Source organism: Diaphorina citri, unplaced genomic scaffold (assembly GCF_000475195.1).
Source record: "Diaphorina citri unplaced genomic scaffold, Diaci psyllid genome assembly version 1.1 scaffold133, whole genome shotgun sequence".
Classification (NCBI taxonomy): Eukaryota; Metazoa; Arthropoda; class Insecta; order Hemiptera; family Psyllidae; genus Diaphorina; species Diaphorina citri.
The window spans coordinates 80,994-108,221 of NW_007377570.1; the positions used below are offsets into that span (position 1 = coordinate 80,994).

Genomic DNA, 27,228 nt, shown 5'->3' on the forward strand with positions numbered 1-27,228 from the left:
TCATTTTTTTTTTAACCCTGTAATTTTTCTGAAGGATGAAAGTTTGGAAGACAGCGTCATGTTCCAAGTTATGTTTCAAACGATGCAAATTTGGACACTGTAGAAATCTTCCAGTTCAACCTCAAAATGTTCTGTTGATTTCTTTATTATTATTAATTTTTTCGTTACCAACTTATCCGTGGATTAATTATTTTTTATCATAACCATAAATATAATCAAGTAAATCTATTTTTTTTTTAATGGTCCGTCGCTCGTCGCTTCATGTGTCATGTCGCTTGTTGCGTCGCGCGTCGGGTCGGGGCATAATTTTCTGCATCGTATGCAGCAACCTTAAAAAAATGACGTCATCCTGACTCCTCTTGCTTGCCGCTATGCGCGACTGCGCGAATGATTCGTTTTCGTTCAGCCATTTTGGTTAAAAAGAAATTTTTCCGATATTTCTTTTTCCATCAAGAACGTTTTTATCACTAATTAACAGTTTTTATTTGAAGAATATGTTATTGTAACAGTTAAATACATAAAGAACAACTCAATCATTTTATATTTTGAGATTCAAGTCATTGTGTGTGTGTCCACCTCTTCGTGAACGATGGAAGAAAAAGCTGCCCTCAAAGAACTGGACCAGTGGATAGAACAGTTGAATGAGTGCAAACAACTTACCGAGAGCCAAGTAAAAACCTTGTGTGACAAGGTAAAGAAATCATTAGATCTTGCACCTTATTACCTTTGTCTTTCTCTATTTACAACATTAGTTATCGTTAGATTTACTAATTCTACCAGTCTTCTTTAATACTTGAGAATTAAAATTTCGTTCTAAATCCGTGCCCCAGACTTCGTTTGTTTTTACCTGATGGGCATCTGTAATTTCATCTGAAGACCTGGGACACGCGAATTCCTGAAACAAGAAAGTTGCTATTAACTTAAATTTCAACCATTTCATACTTTGTCCTCACAAAGATGAGTACACCCCGAAACAGTCGGTAGGTAGCGAGGCAACATTAGTATTTACTAACCTAAATCCGTGTTCTGAATCTAGTACATTTTGCTAAAATTAACCCTACCCAATGTGGGCAGAACACACATTTCACATTTTGCCTTCAAAACAATATTGTGTAATGAAGACTTGAGGAAATCATTCAAACCCGGTCATATTTCAACATGGACAAAAAATTACTCTTTGCTCTCTGCATAATTTTGAAATGTAGAAAGGAAAATGCTCTCATATTTTAATAGAGAAGAATATACCTTCCTAGGTATTTACCTTGTTTATCCCGTTAAGTTTGCTGGGTTGTTATCCCTCACAGCATAAGGCCCTAACCATTCACTATCAGGTAGACCTGATAAGTACGCCTGAATAGGTTTGCCTGTGAGGTCTACCTGGCTGGCATAATCATTCAAGGTCTTGTGTATTAAGTAGAACATTTTATTACGCTACCTAAGTAGGGTTCACTTCTTGAAAATTTCATTAGCCTTTTTGGCTTTTGTTCAGATAATTCCTCAGATTTTCATCAGTTTTGAAACTTGTTAAACAAAGGCTGAAAGTAACATTGTTATTCTGGCAAGTAAATGCAGTGTACCTTTTTTCCCCCCATAACCACCCGCCTCCCTTCAGATTTGAACTGGAAAAGATGAGATTAAAAGAAAGAAAAGATAAAATTGAATTTTGTAGGTACCCCCACAATTGTGATTTTGAAACAAAATTATCCTTTTATTTTTTCCTTTTAGTGGTCCTTTTGGAAACTGAGACTCCTCTTTTCTGAGGTTCATTTCCCCTCTTATAGAAAAATAAGGGTATTAGTTCAACCAGGAGGTTGTGTGGTATCACCTGTAATCCAATATACACAATCCCAACCATTGAAGGTCTAGTGTTCAGTTTCCATTGGACCAGTGATCAGTTTTCCAAATGGAAAATACACCTTTATTGACACTGATAGTGGTACTTACCAATAGTAGGTACATACCTATCTAACAAGTATTCATGTAAAATACAGAACAAGCCCCCCTTGGCACCACTCCTAAGAAACCTAAATTCTAGCCTGTGATAGACATTAGGTTGCACATAATTATCCAGCTTAGACAACCTTGGAGGAAAAACAATAAAGTGCTTGGAATAAAAATAATTGTAGATTAACACCTCACTAATCATGCTGAATCTGTAAGATCAATTGCTTGTATTTCAGCTCAAGACTATCTAGGTAGTGAGATAGGTAAATAGTTAGTTCATTAGGTACTTACCTAATAAACTACTATGACTAGTGATGGGTCATGGGTAAATACCCACTGGGTGGGTAAATAAAAATTGGGTATTTATCCACCCCCAGGGTGGGTAAATACCCGGGTATTTTAAAAAAAGACTAACCATTCACTATCAGGTAGACCTGATAAGTACGCCTGAATAGGTTTGCCTGTGAGGTCTACCTGGCTGGCATAATCATTCAAGGTCTTGTGTATTAAGTAGAACATTTTATTACGCTACCTAAGTAGGGTTCACTTCTTGAAAATTTCATTAGCCTTTTTGGCTTTTGTTCAGATAATTCCTCAGATTTTCATCAGTTTTGAAACTTGTTAAACAAAGGCTGAGAGTAACATTGTTATTCTGGCGAGTAAATGCAGTGTACCTTTTTCTCCCCCACAACCACCCACCTTCCTTCAAATTTGAACTGGAAAAGATGAGATTAAAAGAAAGAAAAGATAAAATTGAATTTTGTAGGTACCCCCACAGTTGTGATTTTGAAACAAAATTATCCTTTTATTTTTTCCTTTTAGTGGTCCTTTTGGAAACTGAGACTCCTCTTTTCTGAGGTTCATTTCCCCTCTTATAGAAAAATAAGGGTATTAGTTCAACCAGGAGGTTGTGTGGTATCACCTGTAATCCAATATACACAATCCCAACCATTGAAGGTCTAGTGTTCAGTTTCCATTGGACCAGTGATCAGTTTTCCAAATGGAAAATACACCTTTATTGACACTGATAGTGGTACTTCCCAATAGTAGGTACATACCTATCTAACTAGTATTCATGTAAAATACAGAACAAGCCCCCCTTGGCACCACTCCTAAGAAACCTAAATTCTAGCCTGTGATAGACATTAGGTTGCACATAATTATCCAGCTTAGACAACCTTGGAGGAAAAACAATAAAGTGCTTGGAATAAAAATAATTGTAGATTAACACCTCACTAATCATGCTGAATCTGTAAGATCAATTGCTTGTATTTCAGCTCAAGACTATCTAGGTAGTGAGATAGGTAAATAGTTAGTTCATTACTTAGGTACTTACCTAATAAACTACTATGACTGATAGGTGGTTACTTATGTACTTAGATGAATTTGTTAGTTTAATCATTCATAAAAAAAAGGAGAAGAAGTGATCTAAAGATAAACACTAACCATAATTAATTAAGTGTGTAGGTACATACTAGGTCCACCTCCCACCTAGTGGTTGAAATTCTTGCTACTGTATCATTGATGGCTGGGTAGGTACTTTACTAACAATCAATCTAACAATCTATGAATGGGGGTACATCCCAACAAAAATAGACAGGGCAATAAAAAAAAAAAAAACTGTAGGACATTGGTATTTAACCTAAAGTCCGCGGCACGAAAGTGGCCCGAAATACTTTTGTAGAAGGGAAACATAATTATGGTCAATAATTTCATGGGACGAGTAATAATGTCTAGTGGTCTGCAAAGAATTGAGTTAAAATACTGTTTAGTAGTCCGCCACTTGGAAAAGTTTACGAACATCTGCTGTAGGAGTAGGAGACCCCATATTAATGCTTGTCATGCCCGGAGCTACACTGAGATTTATATAAATTTAATTAGGTTATTTTCTTAGCTAATGTGTGTCACTTCTGCTTCTGAATTTCAGTTTACAATTCGATCCTGCACCAAGACGTGGCGAGCCTCATGTCACCCGCAGAACCCCCGACTATTTCCTCTAAGTCCCACTGGCAATGCTGTATGCATTCATGTGTGTGGCTGAGAAACAAAGCGAAACGGAATCATACAAACAATACTATCTCTATACAATACCTTTGTCACAATGTCCAAGTATGTTTCTTTTCTATCTAGTGTAACGTATTGAACGTTTATTTTATCAGGAATAAAATGTGTAAAGAAAGTAGGTAGGTTAGGTAAGTTAATTTTAATAATAGAAAGTGGGAGAGCAAATTTAAGGACAAAATATAGAACATAACTAGACTTCTATCAAAAGATTATGCACAGTCATTGTTGTAGGTTAAGTGAGGTTTCTATAGCTACAGGACTGTTTCTAAAGTAGAAGGTAAGGGATTGTATATGAAGATTTCCTCAACAATTGACTGTGCATATCTTGAGAAATTTCAAGCGGAACGATAATATCGGTCTTATTTGCATTTATATTTACGCAGCTTTGTACCCTACTCTATACTCTTTTTATAAATAATTATTTATCTATGTACTAAATTGTCCTCTTTTTTGTATTAGTATATCGAGCGCAATGTGAGCATTATTTTTTATTTCCCCCTCTAAGGAATTCCAATATACTGAAGAAATTAAATTGTACATGTTCATTTTTCATTAGGTGTGATTTTCTTTTTGTTTGTATGAATGGAGTGGATCTTTCACATGAGTGTAACCATTGTCGTTTGATGATGAAGGGATCAGTGTGTCCAGTTAGGTTTGAATTGAAGGAAAAACGAAGAAATTGTAACATTGGTTCATAAAGAACAATGTTGAAAGTTTCGGAAAAAAATATTTCGTGATGGAAAATGACTCGGGAATTATTTGAATCCGCCAGTTTAGTTATGAGTTATGTATTGTTTTGAGATCCTTACCATCTTTCAAATCGGGTTATTCTGAGTTAACAATGAGTTAGTCAGGCACGATTGATCCAAGGAAAAGTAAGAAAAAAGAAAATGACAAATAATATAAAATAGTTCTAATTTGCAATGTTAAAATTGGTAACTTTTGGCAGGAACCATATCTACGATCTAAATCTCTTCTTTAGAAGTGTTTCTGTAGTGTGTTATAGTTATGTTATTGTCATAGACAAGCTTACACTGGTTTAAAATACCATTCCTACCTTTGAGCAATAATAAATGATGAAACAAATCTAATTATCATGTACTCTTACTCGGAGAACAACGAATAAGGTTTTGCATTTATTTTGAATCTTAATTGTCAATCAATATCTGATACTCGGTATGCTTGTTGACTCCAATGGAAAAGGTTGGGGAAAGAACGAAAATATCGTTGGTCTAACCATCAGAAGGATGTCAATTTCAAGCACTATTTCCTGAGATTATTAATTTGAATCAGCCCCAATCCTTTATGGGCATAAAATTAGGCTAACTTTAGAACACATGAATCAGCCCCAATCCTTTATGGGCATAAAATTAGGCTAACTTTAGAACACATTCTATCTACTTAACATTTTTGAATAAAGAGCACGTGGATTTTTTTTCTGTCAGCATTCCAAAATGCTCCAATTCATATTTTAATAAAGGTGTGAGTGGTTTTGAAGTTAATGAAAAATTAGTTGAATTAACTCTTGAATATTATAAGCTTAGTCCATCATACAACCCTCTTACTTTTCCGTGTAATTTCAAAACCTTCCCCGAACATTCAATAAACCCAAAAGTTTCAATGATGGTGAATTTTTATCAACCTAGGGAATCGAACCCTGGAGCTTGGTTACTCTGAGATTCAAAATGTTATGAAACTAATTTCTTTACTTTTTTTAATTATTATTTTAATCAAATTCTCTTCTTTGATTATTGTTAATATATTTTTGATTTAATTATATTATGAACATATACATAACTATATTATAATATGCGAAAACCCTTACGATTATTCTTTGAAGCGTGTTTTGTTAGAAAATGGTGGTAAGAACGGATTATACAGAACTAAGGATCGGAAGACGATCGTAATTTAATTTGAAATCTCATTTATAGGGAAGCGGATATTAGGAGCATCCAGGATGCATAAATCATATAATGACTACTTATTTTCTAATGAAACACGCTTGCATAACTATGTTTCTTTTATTTGTAAAGATAAAAAACTATTAAAATAATAAACAAAAAAAATCACATCTTTTGTGGAAAAAATTGTTTTATTTTTTCCCACAATTTTTTCCCTGTTTAATCTAGGCCTAGAGTATAACAGAAAATGTCCCTCTGACTTATTGCAAAAAGATTTTCCATACTCATCAAGGAAAAAAGGAGCCCCAGATTTAGAATTTTGCAGTTGGCAGAAAGATCTTGTGCATATAATTTGTATTACCTATTCTCTATTGAATAAATTATCTGTATAACAAATCGTTAGTTGATCATATGGGTAGTTCAGGTTTCTAGAGTAGGTGTTGTTCGTTTACTGTAAATCACTGAAAGCACAAGCTCACTCTCAGTTTTCACAGGAGTACCCCCTGACTTTCTAGGTAATAGCTAGTCATACTCACGTCATCATACTCATCAAGGAAAAAAAGAGCCCCAGATTTAGAATTTTGCAGTTGGCAAAAAGATCTTGTGCATATAATTTGTATTACCTATTCTCTATTGAATAAATTATCTGTATAACAAATCGTTGTTAGTTGATCATATGGGTAGTTCAGGTTTCTAGAGTAGGTGTTGTTCGTTTACTGTAAATCACTGAAAGCACAAGCTCACTCTCAGTTTTCACAGGAGTACCCCCTGACTTTCTAGGTAATAGCTAGTCATACTCACGTCATTGCTGGCTCTGTCAACATTGTGAATAAGTTAATCAAATTTTCAGATTAAAACTAGTGGTTGACCCGTCCTTTGTACGGGACCACCACACACATGCACCACACCACACACAACCATCACACACACACCCATCACACAACAACCACACACACACACACATGATGATCTAGGTATCCGTCGTGGCCGACGATTCCTGCTCCTCCAATGCTCTTCTACAGATGGCGTTTCTCTGGTGACTGCGAAGTCTAGCAAGTGATCTGCATGAATCCGTGAGGCTGCCTCCCAATGGAGGATGAGATTCAGAGTTAATACTCCTACTCATCTGGGGTACATTATCCGTTATGTTTTCAAAGTACCTACGCCATGTTTGAAGATTTTTGAAGAGAGACGAAATTGTGCTCTGAATTGTTTAAAGTGGCACTGGTTTTGCGGCCAGTTACACTGTCAACCTCCAATGACTGCACCCAGTAGTCCATGGACTAAGTGAATACAGCCAGTGATATGGAGAGCCCGGTTTTAAACAATTCAGAGCACAATTTCGTCTCTCTTCAAAAATCTTCAAACATGGCGTACTTTGAAAACATAACGGATAATGTACCCCAGATGAGTAGGAGTAATAACTCTGAATCTCATCCTCCATTGGGAAGCAGTCTCACGGATTCATGCAGATCACTTGCTGGAGACTAATTTGAAGGGGCAAAATTGTAGGTTTCTGGAAAAATTAGTCCATTTTTTCAGATTTAGGAGCAATTTTGCGCTGAAATTACATTTCTTTCAAAAATCACTAGATTTTGACCTCAAATCACTAAATCACTAGATTTGCCAAGAATTCACTAAATTTAGTGAAAAATCACTAAGTCTGGATACACTGTACTCAACTACTCATCTCATTTCAAATTTTAAATTTTACCGCGCTCACGCTCCAACAACGTTTGTGGGGAAAAAGCGATAACACATGCGATAAGTTCTCACAAGTTCAATAAAAACGAAGTCGCAACTCGCAAAGCGCTAACTTCACACCCCAAGTGTTAGAAGTTTTTTTTTTGAGCTTTGAAAATTGAAACTTACAAAAGTTTTGCCGAAACTTTCGTTCTCCTGTCTCTCTTTTCCAGTGCAGGTAGTTCTCTTCAGTACTATTCAGTCTGTCCTTTTTAAACCTCATTTCAAACCGTGCCTTTCATGTATTTATTCACTTGTTTATAATTTATTAATAATCACCAGGAGGCTGTGCAATCACTCATCACTGTCGGCATAATCCACGATAATCAGTCAAGGGTAATCTACTATCGATTAGGTAGTCCTTGAGGAAGCGGTTTACCTGTATAGAATACTGCACACATCACTTGGTGGTATCTGAATACCCTAGGCCCGCTGCCAGCAGTCACCAAGATTCAACAGTTCAATTCAGAATGAGTAACCCTAACCCAGGGAAGACGGAACAAACAGGAGCACAGCCTGATGGAGATAAAGTAGAAAAAACTGTTGTGGATGGAGGTTCAACTGGGAATTCAAAAAAGTAAGTTCTTTCCCTCTCAATGTGGTTTATAGGTACTTCACTTACACCCATATTTAAGAACAAAATGCTGGCTCTTAAGTTCGTGCTATGCATATAGTCTCGAGGCATTTGATTGGTCAATTTTGACTTGAGACTGATCTAAGAACGATCATTCTTGTTCATAAATAATATGAGTGTTAGATGAGGTGGGGTATACATATTGAGAAAACTAACAAGTGGAGTAGCAATACTGAAAAATTATCACATTTTGAATTTTATAAAGGCTTGACAAGCTCTGACATTTTGATGATAGGAGTTTGACAAATGGGGAACAGCAGGAGTATTAGAGTTCTATCCAACTCTAACCATGCTTGGAGGTCAACATACATTTCAACATTAACTATTAATTTATAGACCCTGGCCTTAGTGTAAGCTACCTACACTCAACACTAGGTTAAATAAAACTTGTTTGTTTTTATTATTTCAGATTAAAAAAGAAGAAGCAGAAAGCTGATGAAGGTTCTGGTAATCCTTCTAAAGCCGTAGAGAATGGTGGTGGAGAAGATCAAGCAACTAATTCTGAAGGGGGAGTCAACTTTTCTATTCAGGTTTGTTTATTTCTCAATTCAGCATGTCACCCATTCAGTCTATTGCATATTAATCTACAAGTTAAATAGTTTTTGTTTTTCAAATTTTCTTGTAAAATATCAAACTTCAAATTGCTAATATTGTTTAAGTAGATACTTTTTTGAATAAATATCCAAGTTGAAAATCCCCTCCTGAGATCCAGGTTTCCTATTCAGATGGGTCCTAATTATTAGACAGATTCAACTTAATATTATATCCTAATATTTAATATGTCAGTAAGTAAATATACTTAATTTTATGTATACAGGAAATTAGAAAAGCAATGGAGGTGTTTTCTTTGCAACAAAGGTCTGCCAAAACACCCGAGGAGGCTCTTCAAAAGCAATATCAATTCTGGAGTACCCAGCCAGTGCCTAAGATAGGTAGTTATACTTCAATAATTTATTGACAAAAATGTAAAAGGTAGATAATTATGGTTTTTTTTTTTTTTTTTTTTTTTTTTTTAGATGATCTTAACACTTTCAACACCATGTGTTACTGACCGGTAACACACTAGGTGTTTTAACTAACAAAATGTGTTACTGCTTGGTAGCACAGATAGTGTGTGATTGGCGTAGCAGAATAAATGGGTCTTTATTATTTTTTATTTTTTTTTTTTTAATTTTTTTTTTTTTAGGACAAGTAAGTACAAGTCACATTACTTTTTATTGTATTTTTGACATGTGTTACCAGATGGTAACATGCCCCAAAATGCCCATGGCACAGTGGTATATTGACCATATTCAGTGTGGCATTGAAAGTGTTAAACCCTTTGAGAGTTTTCTTAGCTAAAGATAAAATTTGCAATACATCTTATACTTAAGTACTGTTTAATAGATTTAAAAACAATATTCCTTTATGCATCAATTGAAAATGTTTAAGTACATACTTTCTCTTGACTCTTTAACCTCAGATCAAAATAGTAACATCTCACACAAAACTGATGGAATTTAATATTTCAAAACCCCATCATAACTCAGCTAATTGTGTATATGACTCTGTATTTATAGATGAAAAAATCACAACCAATGGACCCATTGAGCTTGACAAAAGTCCGTCAGAAATCCGAGCAGAGCCCTACTCACTACCTCCGGGTTTCCAATGGGATACTCTCAACCTGGATGATCCTCTGGTGCTCGAAGAACTTTACAAATTACTCAATGAAAACTATGTAGAGGACGAAGATTCCATGTTTCGTTTTGATTACCCACAAAAATTTCTACAATGGTGAGTGCTAAAAGAAATATAAAAAGAAAAGGTAAATATTGAGAAAATTAAGATATTGAGGTGTGTAATGTGTTGCTCCTTTTCCAGAGATTTTTTTTCTTTTTTTCTCATTCCAATAGGAAATGTATTATTGTATATCATCACTTGTTTTATGTACTCCCTAATTGAATAAGTTTCACCCTCATTGGTAAATGAGTAAATGTTATTTGTTTTTAAAGGTTGTGCTAAAAATAGATAGACCTTATTATCTCTAAAGAAGATTAGTTACATTGAAAATGATTTTCCTTTATACAAAAGAAAAGTGTGTTGTTTTTGTAATGGATTGGCAGAGTGGTGCATTGGAAATCAAATCTCAGTTCCATGTGATTTTCATTACAGGGCATTACAAGCACCAGGCTGGTGTAAGGAGTGGCACTGTGGGGTTCGAGTGTCCAAGAGTAATGTATTAGTTGCCTTCATCAGTGCCATTCCAGCGACCTTGTCAATATATGGCGTGTAAGTATATGAATAAAAAATTTCACATATATGCACAATTGTCTTTGAAAAAGATCAGGAAAGACAATCACTTTAGTTCTTTGTGCAAAACAGTTTTAGTTAGAAATACACTTGAGCTTATGGGGAGTCATTAGTATAGCTGTCCTGAACGATATTAACATTGTGGGGAAACTTTGAATTACATCTTTCTGACTCCCCAATAGCTCACGTGCGTGATGTGATAGTAGTGTGTTTCTACTTCTACCTTTACAGGCTGACATGGTTTTTCACATTAAGAGTTTGTGAACTTTTACTGTCACTCGGAATCTCTTTTCAAGAACGTTATTTCACTATTCATTTTACTTAAACATATCTCGCGATTCATTTTTCCATTTCAGATCTCAGAAGATGGTGGAGATCAACTTCCTGTGTGTTCACAAGAAGTTACGCAGCAAACGTGTGGCCCCTGTTCTGATCCGTGAAATCACGCGACGTGTTAATCTGAAGGGTTTATTCCAAGCTGTGTATACTGCCGGGGTAGTATTGCCCAAACCAGTTGGTACTTGTCGGTAAGTCGCTAGGTTGAGTCCTGATACTGAAAGTTCTTAAGGTCTGCCCAAACATAGTCGACCGACCGTCGATCGACGAGATAAATCTATGTTGTCGAGGCAGTGTGGACGGTTCAGTCGACATCGATCGACGGCCAGTCGACTACACCTTTAAACCTTATTAATTGATTAATCCTAAGACTTTCTTGGATTTGGAAAACTTGGAAGAAACGGAAAAGTGGAAAAACCAAAAACTAGGCACTGGCAGTACTGGTAATTGATTATTTATCTGTGGTAAAGCTGAGAGCCTCTTCACTATTTTTGTGGATGTCTATTTTTGAGGATACGTACTTCCCGTGTCCTTGAGATACCTATTTCATAGTGTTGGAAGGATTCACAGCTGCCTTTACGAAGTAATACATCCTGTTCTACAAACAACCCCTCACTTTTTACTCCACTGAATATAATCAATTAGGGAGTGCAGATTCGTTCGCGGAATTTTTCGAATCGATGGACAATAAAGTGGTGTTATTATTATTATTATTATCGTCACTATCTTTAAGTACTTTTTCCCGATTAGTTTCCTCATTAATTATTAGACTTTTGTAAATAAAATTACCTACTAGTTAAGTGATATTGTAAAGTCGTATTAATATGACAATTTGACCACACTAATAATCTACTGCAGAGGTAAAGAGACTCTTTAGAGTCTTTAGTCTTCTTCTAGGACCTCGAAAGTGTTTTATTGAATAAATGAAAAGCAAATTTCAGGTCCTACTGAGAACCCAGCTTAACTGCTTAATATATGCTTACACTGCTTGTACTTCATTTTCTGTGATCTTTTCAGATGCTCCAATACCTGTTTGTGATCTTTCTATTGGTAGAAGACTTTGATTATTTATCTGTGGTAAAGCTGAGAGCCTCTTCACTATTTTTTGTGGATGTCATACATCGTTACGTACTTCCCGTGTCCTTGAGATACCTATTTCATAGTGTTGGATGGATTACTTAACAGCTGCCTTCACTAAGTAATACATCCTGTTCTACAAACAACCCCTCACTTTTTACTCCACTGAATATAATCAATTAGGGAGTGCAGATTCGTTCGCGGAATAAAGCCTTATAACCTATGTTTTGTGTTTTTCCTTCAGGTATTGGCATCGAAGTTTGAACCCGAAGAAGTTGATTGAGGTAAAATTTTCTCATCTGAGTCGTAACATGACGATGAAACGAACTCTGAAACTGTACGGACTGCCCGAAACTACCAAGGTATTTGGGTTCAGACCCTTGCAGGAGGCAGATATTCCCAAGGCTCACAAGGTTCTGTGCGAAGTAAGTATATGATCTACTAGCTTTTCCCATGCTTTAAGTTTGAAGTAATGTGAACGGTTCGAGGGGAGGAGCTTTTCCGATGTTTCTTTAGGGAAAATAAAATTCCAATTAGTTTTGGTGTACATTTCAGTACTTTTTACCCTCTTACTTCATTTTTGGAAGGGGTAGGAAGTAACTATAAACTTTTCAAAATCCTAAATATCATTTTTACCTATATTCTCTTTATTTTACTCTTTATCAAATGAAATATTGTGTTTCTGTTTTTCAGTTTTTCCTCCGGTTCGACTTAGCGCCAATATTTTCAGAGGAAGAGTTCAAGCATTGGTTTTTGCCGCGTGATGGAATAGTGTACACATTCGTAGTAGAAAACGATGGCGAAATCACAGGTAATCACAATTTCCCTAAAAACTGTGTTTTTTTTTTCTCTTAAGTCTAAAATTGAATCCTTTTTACTTTGTACTCTTACTCGGAGAACAACAAATAAGGTTTTGCATTTATTTTGAATCTTAATTGTCAATCAATATCTGATACTCGGTACCTATGCTTGTTGACTTCAATGGAAGAGGTTGGGGAAAGAACGAAAATATCGTTGGTCTAACCATCTGAAGGATGTCAATTTCAAGCACTATTTCCTGAGATTATTAATTTTGAATCAGCCCCAGTCCTTTATGGGCATAAAATTAGGCTAACTTTAGAACACATTCTGTCTACTTAACATTTTTGAATAAAGAGCACGTGGATTTTTTTCTGTCAGCATTCCAAAATGCTCCCATTCATATTTTAATAAAGGTGTGAGTGGTTTTGAAGTTAATGAAAAATTAGTTGAATTAACTCTTGAATATTATAAGCTTAGTCCATCTCAGCGAAACAGATGAAGCCAACCGGTCCTGCATACAGACACGGCCGAGGACGGCCGCAAGGTCAGGAATGGCCGTGTGGGCGCTACAATATGAAACCGATAAAGCATCGGAACAAGGACAACCAGTACGGTCGTCAGCATTTCACCCATATAGAGTTTAAGTATCCAGAAAAAGTGTAGGAAAAATAAGTACCCGGGTATTTACCCATCACTAACTATGACTGATAGGTGGTAGTTACTTATGTACTTGGATGAATTTGTTAGTTTAATCATTCATAAAAAAGGAGAAGAAGTGATCTAAAGATAAACACTAACCATAATTAATTAAGTAAGTGTGTAGGTACATACTAGGTCCACCTCCCACCTAGTGGTTGAAATTCTTGCTACTGTATCATTGATGGCTGGGTAGGTACTTTACATAATATTAAAGAGTAAATTATTTGACAATTCTTGTTAAATAAGAACTTTAAGTAATTCTGTGTTCCATATTGTGACTTGAAAATAACACCATATTTGAAACTTTTCAGGAAAAGAAGGAAAAACCTTTCTTTTCCTTTTTTTTTGTCAGGGCACTAAAATCCAAGTTTATGAAGTATTTTTGAATCTTGAGAATTTTTCCATCATTTGTTTGTTCTCAGGCCAAAGAAATTCTAGCAAAAGAATCAAATGTGCAAGAAGTCAAGTGTCCCGTTACAGTTTGCGGAGATGTGCATGGCCAGTTTCATGACCTTATGGAGCTGTTCAAAATTGGCGGCAAGTCACCTGACACAAACTATCTCTTCATGGGAGACTATGTGGACCGAGGCTACTACTCCGTGGAAACTGTCACACTTTTAGTTGCTCTTAAGGTGAGTCAACTTTGCTTTTCTACAACCTTCACACTTTCAAATGAGATAAATGAGATTTTTTCTTACACATTTAGGTCATTCATTAGGTATTAGTAATCTACACACTGAAAGTTGGGCTGAAACTCTCCAGCCTGGTACCATAATTTCTTACACATTTAGGTCATTCATTAGGTATTAGTAATCTACACACTGAAAGTTGGGCTGAAACTCTCCAGCCTGGTACCATAAGTAGGTACTCAGATTTATCGATAACAAATGTGGAAGTAAAAAATTATTTTAACAACTGGCAAGTATGAAAATTGGCTAGCAACTGTTGAAAAAATTGGCTACCACATTGCTACATTCTAAATTGAAAATTTTCTCTCTCTTTCTGAGTCATATGGCATGATTTAGGTGTTGAGTCAACAAACGCTCTTATTATACACTTTGAACTTTAGTATTGTATAGCAGTCCAAATTGGCTACACTGTCTACATTACCCAGACGTTCTGTGTCTGTTACCCTCCTCATACTTCCCTAATATCCCTGAATAGTTGCTCTCAACATACTTACTCCTGTTCATAATGAAGAAATTATCATTTGCCATGACTCACCACTGAGAGGTTTTCCCCAAGTTTCAACTGCACACGAAGTCTTATCTCGAATCTCTCAAACAGGTTTTAGACTATTGTATGTTGTATTGAACCTGGCAATGGATATTTAAACAATACTCGTATTCTTCAAAGTTCATCCATGATAAGTTCCAAACTCCCACGACTTCACTCTCTCTTTTGATTGTTAATACATTATGATTTATGATAAACTAGACAAGCACTGTCCATGGCTAGACTCTAGACCAGAGTAATGCTTTTTTTGTCAGTCTACTTAGCTTAGAGGTTGCCGCCCCTGCCTTGTAAGCACTAGGTCGTGGGTTCGAGTCCCGCCCGAGTCAAACCTTATCTGTTTATAGCTGGCTTTCTACTGTCCTGTCCTCCTCTCTTCGATTTGGGAACAAAAAAAGACCTCCGTTGTAGCAGTTTGCTCTATCAAACCTCTTCGACAGAAAAAAAAGTCCATTGCTAGAATCTTCTCGAGATTTCTAGACAAATGATTTATTAATAGCTGGAGATATCTTAGTACATAAGCTCATGTTATTTACACATCGCAAATAGAGATACGGGTTTTTAACTACCTATTTGCTGAATTCCACAAATAACTTCACACTCCACGTGTAGATAGATGAAAATGGCAAATTCCTTTTTCCCTTTATTTTTTCCGCAATTTTCGGACAATATTGTAATATCTAGGTACTTACTTACTTATAGTTTATGCTCCTTGAATTACGGACTATCGAAATTCTACTTCTTTTTTTTTTATGAAGTTATGAAAATACCGTTTCGATACTGCATTACATTACTTTGAGACAGTCTTTCTCTTTATTCTTAGTTTCACGTCTGCCAGAGCCAATCAGGTTGCCTTTGGAAATCTCAAAGATACCTGAGGACGCTGGAAATGTGAAATTCTACTACTTACCTACTTATTGTTTTTTTTTTTTTTTTTTTTTTTTTAAATTTCATTTAAATTAACAAGGGCTACCCATTTTATACAAGTCCCTATATTTAAAATATTAAACTAGTATTAAAACCAACCCTCTTCCCTTCAGGTCCGATATCGGGAGAGAATCACAATCCTCCGCGGCAACCACGAGTCCAGGCAGATCACACAGGTGTACGGGTTTTACGACGAGTGTCTGCGGAAGTACGGGAACGCCAACGTGTGGAAGTTCTTCACGGATCTGTTCGACTATTTACCACTGACGGCGCTGGTGGACGGGCAAATCTTCTGCCTGCACGGGGGTCTGTCGCCGTCCATTGACACGCTGGATCATATACGAGCTCTGGACAGACTCCAGGAAGTTCCACACGAGGTAAGAGAAGTGTTCGTGTTGTGGGGCATGAGTAGACTTTTCTTGCCGGATTACTTGGGGAAAACACGAGATGACTTTAAAAGGGAGGGGTATCTTGCTTGACAAATGTTTCCTGTTTCCTTCTCGTCTGGTTAAGCCCCGTTCCCACTTGTCGTTCGAAAAAAAAATCGTGTCGTGTGTAGTGGGAACACTCTCACTTGTCGTGTGTAGTGGGAACACTCTCACTTAAATTACATTGCCTACAAGTACCTACATTCAGGAGGGGGGGATCAGATGAAACTCACGAACGGACCTTTAATCAATGTGTAGAGATTTTCAATTTAGTAGAGCATAGCTTTTTATTTTCTTCTAAGACATGGTAACTTTATGAAGTTTCCCTCTAACTCTTGGATTGTATGAAAAACAACTGACTGACTCACTCATACAAATTATAACCCACTTCTAGATGTGCTAGAAGGATGCGGTTTTTTTACCATTGGATGGCTTATTTTTTCCACACAATGGGATTCACTCTTACTTAGTCTTATTAGTGATTTGCATTTCACTAACTTACATTTCCTTTTTTAAATAAAATTTACACCTATTGTGTACCAATTTTATTTATCAAATACCTACATAATTAAGACCTTGTTTAGACTGTGGGAGTAAAGGGACTTTTCAGTCTTATTCTGGCAGTATTCAGGGTATATTCTATTCTATTCTAACTTGAACCTCTCTCTCTGTGTCACAGGGTCCCATGTGTGATCTCCTCTGGTCAGACCCAGATGACCGAGGAGGCTGGGGTATTTCTCCCCGAGGCGCGGGCTACACGTTTGGCCAGGATATCTCCGAGACGTTCAACCACTCGAACGGTCTGACCCTTGTGTCCCGGGCCCATCAGTTGGTGATGGAGGGGTACAATTGGTGTCACGACCGGAACGTGGTGACCATCTTCTCGGCGCCCAACTACTGTTACCGCTGCGGGAACCAGGCCGCTATCATGGAGCTGGATGATGGACTCAAGTATTCATTGTGAGTTGATTGTTTTACCTCCGTTTTTAATTCGTAGCAATGAAACAACTGCTATATTAAACGTTTGTGGTCTGTGTCGTCCCGTAGTATTTCCCTCATCAAATGGGCGATAAGAGACACAATACTTCCCATTTAGGTGCTGGGTCAACACGAAAACACTAGAAAGTAACCTGTTGAAATATTTGCAATCTAACACTTTAAACACACACACATACATACAGACAGACAGACAGAAATTTTTCTAATGTGATTTTTGGAATCGGGCTCGGGGATGTATACGGAGTAAGAATAACTAAAAATTTCACGATTCTGAGCAATGTACAGACAAATCTACAATTTTATTTATATAGATATATGAATAATAAATATTGTAGGCCGCTAGGAAATCCATGCATTAATTAGATAAATAACAAAAAATCTACAATCATGTTAATAAACCTGATTCCTATTGAAGTTGAAAATAAATCACTTTAACTTCTTACGTGACGTAAAACCGATACCTACCTGATTTATTTTTTGATTGATGTGCCAAAGGTACCTCAAATAAATTACCTAAAACTATATTTCAGATATTTGTAAGTACAAAGAGATGCCGTTCACAAACACACCAAAGAGACGTGTCAAATCATAAATTTGGACGACTATCTAGGATCCAATGCTGATTAAGTCCGAGCAATGACAATGACCAATCCTTGTGTTCCTATGAATCGGAATTTACAACCAGATTTTTCCGTCAGGTCAGTTATGAATTGATAGAACATTGTGTAGGTAGACTACTCTAGTAATTTAGAAATCTGACGTCTTCTTCAATCACTATTCTCACAAATTAATTCACACGCAGAAAAAACGTACCATTCTCCAATATTTTCTACGCGTGTAGCTGTAGTACATTCCCTACTTTTTATTACATGTGCGTTTTTTGCGCGTGGCGTAAAAAGTGGGAAGTCCTGGAATAAGCTGTGTCCATGTCCACACATAGTCGACAGTCCTCGATCGATGGTGAATCTATGTTGAGGCAGTGTGTACGGTTTCAGTCATCGATCGGCTGTCGGCTATGTGGAGTGTGAACACAGCTTCACTCTGGTCTGTATTTTTATGGTAAACCGTAGGTCGGAGGTCGAGCAGTATGCGAACATTCTCAGAAATAAAAAAAAATAATGTTTTTTGCGGACTGCAAAATAATAATGTCATACTCAATGAAAACTTTTTTGAAGAGGTTTAATAGAGGGAACTCTAACAACGGAGGTCCTATAGTCCCGAAATCGAAAAGCGAAGGATGACATGACAGAAAACCAGCCGAGCCGTTCCGAAAACGAACCTTATCTGTTTAGGATAAAGTTTGGACCGGGTGGGAATCAAACCCCTGACATAGCGCTTACAAGGCAGACGCGCTACTTTCCAAGCTTACTAATAGTCTAGTAAGATAACCCTAACATGAACTTATGTAGTCCCCAGACAAAATCAATGATAACACCTATCAACATAATTTTATACTATGTAAACATAAAGTACCATCTAGACATTCTAGACTAGGTAAGAGGTAACTATTTATGAGCGAACACCTCGCCAAGGTAATAATTATTTATGTTAGTCATTCCCACAGTGGGTAGTTAAAGGGAAATCAAGTTGACTGGAAAGTCTAGTTTCGGTGAAAAACCAATCAAATAGTGTTACCTGCCTACATTAGTCACCAGTTGATTTCCGTGTTTCCCAAGCCGCACTTGAACTTCAAGTCAAGTTTAAAATTTAGAGTGCTCAATTTTTATTACTTTAATAGGTACCATAAACACTGGGGTACCTAAAGGTTCAAATACTATCAATTTATTTCATGAAGTGAATGGTGCGAGTGATTTTAGTGTACCTACATTAAGTCATTGTGCAGTGGTGATTTGTTTATTTGTTACCGAGTTTTGATTTCTTACGAAGGTGTTCGAAAGGTAAATATATCACTGGGACCTACGTAATTGTCTACAACTTATTGTCTCATTACAAATTTTCATCAGTAAATGGTTTCTTCAAACTTAATTGGTCCCAAGGGCAAGGTCTTATGAAGAACTTTCTTCTTTAAATTTACTTACTTTCGGTGTTCGCGAGATAGGTAGGTATTTAAGTATTTAGGCATGGTATTACGGTGATGGAAATTTGGAATTGAATACGGACATTTTATTTCAGCATTGGTCACTAAGTTAGGTAGGTACCTACCTGCCAAATTATGGTTCCAAATCTAGTAATTCTAGTACCTACTTAACCTATCATTCGTAAAAAGAGTTTAAAATGTTCAAGAAATCCGCGATCTTTTCTACAGGTAGCCCTACGACAACAATTTTCCAATTTCCATAGCTGCCTACACGGATGTAGGTAACTTTGGTTTCTCAGACACCTTCCATTTAATCATATGGATAACCATAACCATTATGGATAAGTTGGCACTAGTTATGCAAAAGAAAAATGAGGTGGGAAAGTAATTGCATAATTACCTTGTAAGTACTGTAGGTAATAATTACGTAAGCTTGGGAAATCCCAGCTTGGGAAAAGTGTTGAAGCATTCTAGAGTGGGCAGGTACCTACGGGAGAATCATTTTAAATTGCAAATTACAAAGGGTTGTAACAAAATACCTATGTACATACCTAGCTCTTAATATCTACCAGTGCATATCTTATTACAATCAAGGTTATAGCAGCTTAATAATCTAACTTATTACTTATTATAAATTTATTATTCCATGCTAATATTATTGGTATGTGAATTAATCGAACACTCGTGTACCATGTTTAATTCATTGATATTAAGTTCCTCGTGAGACCACTTACCAGATATGATCGTCGATACGTCGATCAACTAACAGATCGGTCAGTCGTTGATAGGAAAGAACGTCCTATTTCGCCAAATTGGTACTAGTACCTACGTGTGTTTGTATTTTATTTATTGTCTATCCCAATAAAATCTAAAATAAGACTAAGTAGGTGCTTTATAGTGTTAAATTTAAACACCTTCCCTTATTATAAGGGGGTATTTTGAGAGTGGAAATTTTCCTCCAAAAAGCGGCCACTGGGCGCCACCAACAAAAAGTGCACTAGGATTTTCTTTCGAAAAACAATTAAATCTATATTGTTTTGTACAATTAAATCTAAAATAAGACTAACACTCCGATTAGGTCATTTGGTAAAGTACAGTTTTATTGAACCATTAAAAATTAACTTTATGGTCGAATTACCTGTGTTGTTCTGCATGTGTTCAATAATTAGAAGTAAAAATGCTGTGAGAAGCAAAAAACATAAATTTTCAGAAGCGAACATTCTTTTTGCACGTTCGAGAGTTTCATCCGATTTTTTCCGGGTATCCTGTAGGCAATGTAGTTTAAATGAGAGTATTCCCACTACATACGACACGATTTTTTTCCGAACGACAAGTGGGAATGATCCTTAACTAGACGAGAAAGAAACTGTTGTCAAGCAAGGTACACCTCCCTTAGAAAGTCCTCTTGTGTCTGTTCCAGGTGATCCAGCAAGATGGTCTATCAAACCGTCTTGCACGTTGTCCTCTTCGTCTACGAGCAGTTTGTGGCGTACTCCATCTATACTTTGCCGCACTACACTAACGAATCTGACTTTGAGAACACATCGTACGCTGAGTATGCCAAAGACATTCAATGGGCGCAGACCAACTTAACCTCTTTGTTCGTCTGGAAATGAACGCAAATAGGAAAACCAAACAATCCTAATCTACCTAATTCTTGTTATTATAATTCTCTCTGCTTTCCATGAAAGAAATATTGTTGATTTTTTAAAACTGTCGATTCATCACACTCACACATTGTTTGGACTTGATAGTGTTAAACACCTAGAACACTCTCAACAGTCTAAAGTGTCTAAACCTCAGGTGCGTAAGCTATTGAAGATTGTTGACATTAAACAACGTGCTTTCTTTACTAATTTCCCTGGTGGGTTTTATTGTTTTTACTGGCACTCAGCTCTGTTATTATTTTCATTGGCGATTAGTTTGCCTTGGATTCTTTTGCCTGTTCTGCATGTGTTCAATAATTAAAAGTAAAAATGCTGTGAGAAGCAAAAAACACAAATTTTCAGAAGCGAACATTCTTTTTGCACGTTCGAGAGTTTCATCTGATTTTTTTCCGGATATCCTGTAGGCAATGTAGTTTAAATGAGAGTATTCCCATTACATACGACACGATTTTTTTCGGAATGAGAGTATTCCCATTACATACGACTATCTAGACGAGAAAGAAACTGTTGTCAAGCAAGGTACACCTCCGTTAGAAAGTCCTCTTGTGTCTGTTCCAGGTGATCCGGCAAGATGGTCTATCAAACCGTCTTGCACGTTGTCCTCTTTGTCTACGAGCAGTTTGTGGCGTACTCCATCTACACTTTGCCGCACTACACTAACGAATCTGACTTTGAGAACACATCGTACGCTGAGTATGCCAAAGACATTCAATGGGCGCAGACCAACTTCTACCGCTTCTACACGAATTGGAACCTGGTAAGGAAGCTACCTAATGGTGTAGTGGTGAGTGCTGTGGACTTCGGATCTGGAAGTTGCTGGTTCGAGTACAAGTCAAGTCATGAAATTTAGCGTATTGTGTTAGCTGGGAACGACTTATTTTGTAAAAGCAAATTCAATCCCGGCCGAGGTATGAAAAACTCAATATTTTTCGACAATTTGACCACACTAATAATCTACTGCAGAGGTAAAGAGACTCTTTAGAGTCTTTAGGCTTCTTCTAGGACCTCGAAAGTGTTTCATTGAATAAATGAAAAGCAAATTTCAGGTCCTACTCAGAATCCAGCTTAACTGCATAATACATATTATATGCTTACACTGCTTGTACTTCATTTTCTGTGATCTTTTCAGATGCTCCAATACCTGTTTGTGATCTTTCTATTGGTAGAAGACTTTCTGAGGCTGACCCGATTCTTTCCCAAGTTGGTTCATGATAGATTTTCCATGTTCAACAGCTATGTGTTCTTCTCCCTAGTATTTCCAGTCTGTACGGTAAGACATCTTCACAAACTTTTACACCAGGTCTATCAGACGGTCTGTCAGACCCAGGTCTATCAGACGGTCTGTCAGACCCAGGTCTATCAGACGGTCTGTCAGACCCAGGTCTATCAGACGGTCTGACAGACCCAGGTCTATCAGACCGTCTGTCTGAGCGTGAGTGGCGGGCACGAGTTGAAGTTAGAACCGTGTAAGCAAAAGTTGCCTTTATTATTATAATTATTATAATAATTGCCTCTGGTAATAATTGCCTAATTTTCTGGGGCCTTCTATGTCAAACACGAGATTGAGATGAATCTTGGATTGATCTATCTACCTTAGCTCTAGTTCCAGTCTCGCGAGAGTCAACCGAAAACCCCCACGCCAAGTTGACTTGGTAAGCCCCATCTTATTTCAATATGTATGTAGGTAGGTCTTCAGGCACAATCCATTTGTCAGAGTCTTTACCTTGCTTGTGGGATCAGTTTTATTTGAAATAATTGAAATATATTGTAAATGCAGTTTCTTTGTCACGACTTTGGTACTCACTGCAGCATTGTAGGATTTTCCCAATATCTCAATATTCTCAATAATCCTAAAATCCAATGTTTACCTACCATGCTGGCACCGGTCGCTATGCGCATTTATATGTCATAGCTACTCATTTTCCTCACGAGGCTGAGTGGGCCCCGCAACAGCCAGTCACGGAATCAATCATTTGGATGATACAAATTTTTTGACCCCGCCGGAAATCGAACCCGGGTCTTCCGGGTGCAAGGCAAGCGCAGTGACCACTACGCCATGAGAGCTGACTCTAATTGAAATATATTATTGTTTCTTCTATTTTCTCCCCAGATGGTCGCCGGAACATTCTGGGCGCTGTTCTGGTATGATCGGGAACTCATTTGGCCTCCCTACGCGGATCTCATTCTCCCATTCGAGATGAACATTATGATCCATGGCGTTATTTTCATTCTAGTCGTCCTTATTTTGGTCACCTACAGGAGACCCCTGCCCAAACTTCTCTACTCCATGGCCGTTCTGTTCATGTACAACGGAGCCTATGGTCTGCTGTAAGTATGAATATTTTTCAAGAAGATAGAAAAATTTCGAGTTTCACTTTTACTGTATCCGGATGGGGGGGGGGTCCAAGCACTAATGGACGGTTTATGGACAGTAGTGTTCTTGCTAAATTTATTCGAAAAAAACGGGTGTTTTTTTTCACCCATTATTCAAGAATTCTACTTACAAAAAGAAGTTACCTAATTGTTGAAAAATAAAATTAAAACCAGACAATGCACCGTATGTAGTCAAGTACATTAGGTACATGCAGGTACATACATAGGTACTTAGCCTGTAGGTACCGAGAATAAAACTAAATAACTCGTAATACGAGTAAGTAGGGGTTTTTTTTTACAATAATGACTATTACCTATATATTCTCGTATTTTTATCCTAATCAAGTCATCTGGCAAATTTATGTACCTACCTGTTTATATCAATTTTGGTACATACAAAACTTTATCGAATTAATGTCATTGTGTTCACGAACTGATAAGGGGCCCTTCGTTTCGACCATGATCTCCTAATCTAAGTTTAATACTTCGAGGAAATCACAGAGTTCCTTTGCTCCTTTGAACCGAAGGTATTAGGTTTGTGAAATACGGATTTCCGGTGGAATAGTGTTAAACATTGACTCATTGAGAAGGAGTGGGTTTTGTAACCTGAGTTGGTTAACCTAAGTATGGTACTAGTTTTCAGTCCAAACTACAGAAATTTGTTATAATTTTAAGTATGAAATAATTGAAGAATTATTATTTTAACGAAACAAATGATAGTGATCAATATTTTAAAACAATCAAGCTCACGGTTTTGTGATGTAAAAAAATAACAACGTATTATTTTCAGTTTAAATTCAGCCCTTTCATCCCCTCTGAGGTATGTACCTATCTAAAAAGACGTAAAATTTAATAAATTCAATAAAAAAAAAAAAAGTTTTTACGTCACTGTTTTACTGTTTTTTCTGACGGGGCGGGGGTTTTACTCTCGATTCGACGACACGTTAACCACCTATCGTCCTATCCTCACATTAACTTCACACCTGGCCTGAGTGAGGCCCGGGAAAAGCCAGCAGCACGCGATTGCCCAGATGGTCACCTATCCGGATACCAACCAGGTGGAACGTTGCTTATCTTCAGTGTTCAATTGAGAAATGAGAACTGGAACGTTCAACATGCTAAGGCCTCTGGCTAATTAAACTCTTTCCCTCATTGCAGGAGTTTATCGGGGAACGATGAAATCACCTAGTCATTGTGCAGTGGTGATTTGATTATTTGTTACCGAGTTTTGATTCCTTACGAAGGTGTTCGAAAGGTAAATATATCACTGGGACCTACGTAATTGTCTACAACTTATTGTCTCATTACAAATTTTCATCAGTAAATGGTTTCTTCAAACTTAATTGGTCCCAAGGGCAAGGTCTTATGAAGAACTTTCTTCTTATTTAATACAAGAGGCAGGTAAAATCTTCTTTAAATTTACTTACTTTCGGTGTCCGCGAGATAGGTAGGTGTTTAGTATTTAGGCATGGTATTACGGTGATGGAAATTTAGAATTGAATACGGACATTTTATTTCAGCATTGGTCACTAAGTTAGGTAGGTACTTACCTGCCAAATTATAGTTCCAAATCTAGTAATACCTAGGTAAAAAAAGTTAGAAATGTTCAAGAAATCCACGATCTTTTCTACAGATAGCCCTACGACAACAATTTTCCAATTTACATAGCTGCCATGCCTACACGGATGTAGGTAACTTTGGTTTCTCAGACACCTTCCATTTAATCATATGGATAACCATTGGATAAGTTGGCACTAGTTATGCAAAAGAAAATGAGATGAGTAAGTAGGTAATTGCATAATTACCATGTAGGTACTGTAGGTAATAATTACGTAAGCTTGGGAAATCCCAGCTTGGGAAAAGTGTTGAAGCATTCTAGAGTGGGCACTGGGCAGGTACCTACCGGAGAATCATTTTAAATTGTAAATTACAAAGGGTTGTAACAAAATACCTATGTACCTACATACCTAGCTCTTAATATCTACCAGTGCATATCTCATTAAAATCAAGGTTATAGCAGCTTAATATTCTAACTTATTACTTATTATAAATTTATTATTTCATGCTAATATTGGTATGTGAATTAATCGAACACTCGTGTAACATGTTTAATTTTCATTGATAATAAGTTCCTCGTGAGACTATTTACCAGAAATGATCGTCGATACGTCGATCAACTAACAGATCGGTCAGTCGTTGATAGGAAGGAACGTCCTATTTCGCCAAATTGGTACTAGTACCTACGTGTGTTTGTATTTTATTTATTGCCTATCCCAATAAAATTGGGCCCCGCGCCGACTCAATAAAAATTGTGAAAAAGGTGTTGTAAAGGAAGGTGTGTGTAATTCTCTATCTAAGTAGGTGCTTTATTGTGTTAAATTTATACACCTTCCCTTATTATACGGGGGTATTTTGAGAGTGGAAATTTTCCTCCAAAAAGCGGCCACTGGGCACCACCAACAAAAAGTGCACTAGGATTTTCTTTCGAAAAACAATTGAATCTAAAATAAGACTAACACTCCGATGAGGTCATTCGGTAAAGTACAGTTTTATTGACCCATTAAAAATTAACTTTATGGTCGAATTACCTGTGTTTAGTGTTAAAGGCCGTCTCTCAATGTAGCGCGGAGTCACTAGATGCCGACCGTTTCATTTGATAAAACGGGCCGAGTTTGATAGAGGGAACTGTAATTACTAACATCTTATCGTCCCGACATCGAAGAAAGAAGGAAGATGGGATAGGACAAAGCCAGTCGTTCCGAGATCGAACATTATCCGTTGAGGATAAAATCCGTTTCGGGCGGGAATCAAACCCGCGGCCTAGCGCTTACAAGGCAGACGAGCTAACAACCAAGCTAACTTAGGCTGGCAAAGAAAACCCTTGACATTGTATTAACACTCAGTGGTAAGATCGGCCATAGTTTACTTTATCTACAATCAGGATCGCGATAAACCAACCGAAATCTAACGCGATTTCATTCTGATTCTAACCCTCCATTTGCTCTATCCCCTCCCTAGGACTCTGGAGACTTTCTTCGAGACGGGTCACTGGGTGTACGTGTTCCAGAACAAGCTGGACCTCATCTGGAACACAGTGTCGGGTCTCCCCATGCAACTCATGGGCTTCGCGTTCCTCTATCTGGGCAGAGTGTTGAGCGAGGCGATCCATGGAGAGGTTGTGCACGACAAGAACCGATTCGACGTTCAGAAATGAGAGGGGATTCCCGTCCCCCCAACCTGCGCTCCGCCCCTGATAGTACAACGAATGGTGCTATATTGAATATACATATACATAATAGCTATATTATGTTGATAATAATGATGAGATAGATGTTCATATATTCATAGGTACATTGGAAGATGATGTTTTAACAATGAAAATAGTAAAATTGAAAATTTCTGATAGTGAACTTTTGAGTTGAAGGTGACCACGAGGCACGAGGCGAGGTTAACGCCTGAACCATATCACATAGAGTTCCATTATTTGTTCAAATTCTCAAATAAAGGAGCATAAAATTACATGCCTCGGCTGGGGTTGAAGAAGTGGTCTTCTGTTTACCCGACGAACGGTTTGACCACTACGCCACCAAGGATTTGTATGGGGTACTATAATATATGCTGAAGGGACTTGTTTTGTGTACATTTTTATTGTAAATACATTCAGTTATAATTATTTGTTACATTGATTCTTATTACCTTGTAGGTACTCTCTTGAATTATTTTTTCAGGTACCTACATTCTTATGATTTCATACTCTCTGGAATGCCGTCACAAACAAGGCCTTTAATTTTAAATTCCTACGAGGAAAGTAATTTAACCTCTTTAATTTCAACTGAAAGGCTCTACTGGAAGTTTAGGTATCATTTCTATCACCCTTTGTAAATTTTTTACCGCGTGATAATCTGCAGCATTTCGTCCGGCCAGACAATCATCATCTAAGACTCTTAGATGATGATTGTCTAAGACTGAGGCTTGCTACCATAAGTTATCTTAGGATTAAAGTCATACGGTTTTCTTTCATCTGACATTTCAGTTTCCAAGATCAACATGGAGACCAAGGCGAAAGCTCTAG

At 37.1% G+C, this 27,228-nt stretch overlaps 3 protein-coding genes across 3 annotated transcripts; all 3 read left to right on the forward strand.

Annotated features, from left to right (window-relative positions):
• The first annotated feature begins 394 nt into the window (after positions 1 to 394).
• On the forward strand, positions 395 to 17,058 carry LOC108254622 (serine/threonine-protein phosphatase 2A catalytic subunit alpha isoform). Its single transcript, XM_017449835.2, has 4 exons — positions 395 to 691; positions 13,914 to 14,123; positions 15,765 to 16,028; positions 16,759 to 17,058. Exons 1-4 carry the CDS (start codon positions 590 to 592, stop codon positions 17,041 to 17,043), a joined length of 861 nt encoding a protein of 286 aa, XP_017305324.1. The 5' UTR covers positions 395 to 589; the 3' UTR covers positions 17,044 to 17,058.
• Positions 7,749 to 13,455, forward strand: LOC103525036 (glycylpeptide N-tetradecanoyltransferase 1-like). The gene is made up of 9 exons (XM_017449832.2): positions 7,749 to 8,229; positions 8,696 to 8,816; positions 9,104 to 9,218; positions 9,846 to 10,062; positions 10,441 to 10,557; positions 10,935 to 11,105; positions 12,236 to 12,416; positions 12,685 to 12,802; positions 13,280 to 13,455. The coding sequence occupies exons 1-9, from the start codon at positions 8,123 to 8,125 to the stop codon at positions 13,453 to 13,455; spliced, it is 1,323 nt and encodes a 440-aa protein (XP_017305321.1). The 5' UTR covers positions 7,749 to 8,122.
• Positions 17,059 to 18,642: 1,584 nt separating the features above from the next.
• LOC103525017 (androgen-dependent TFPI-regulating protein-like) lies at positions 18,643 to 26,836 on the forward strand. The gene is made up of 5 exons (XM_008490061.3): positions 18,643 to 18,976; positions 21,342 to 21,540; positions 21,913 to 22,053; positions 22,894 to 23,111; positions 26,175 to 26,836. Exons 2-5 carry the CDS (start codon positions 21,355 to 21,357, stop codon positions 26,368 to 26,370), a joined length of 741 nt encoding a protein of 246 aa, XP_008488283.1. The 5' UTR covers positions 18,643 to 18,976; positions 21,342 to 21,354; the 3' UTR covers positions 26,371 to 26,836.
• The last annotated feature ends 392 nt before the right edge of the window (positions 26,837 to 27,228 follow it).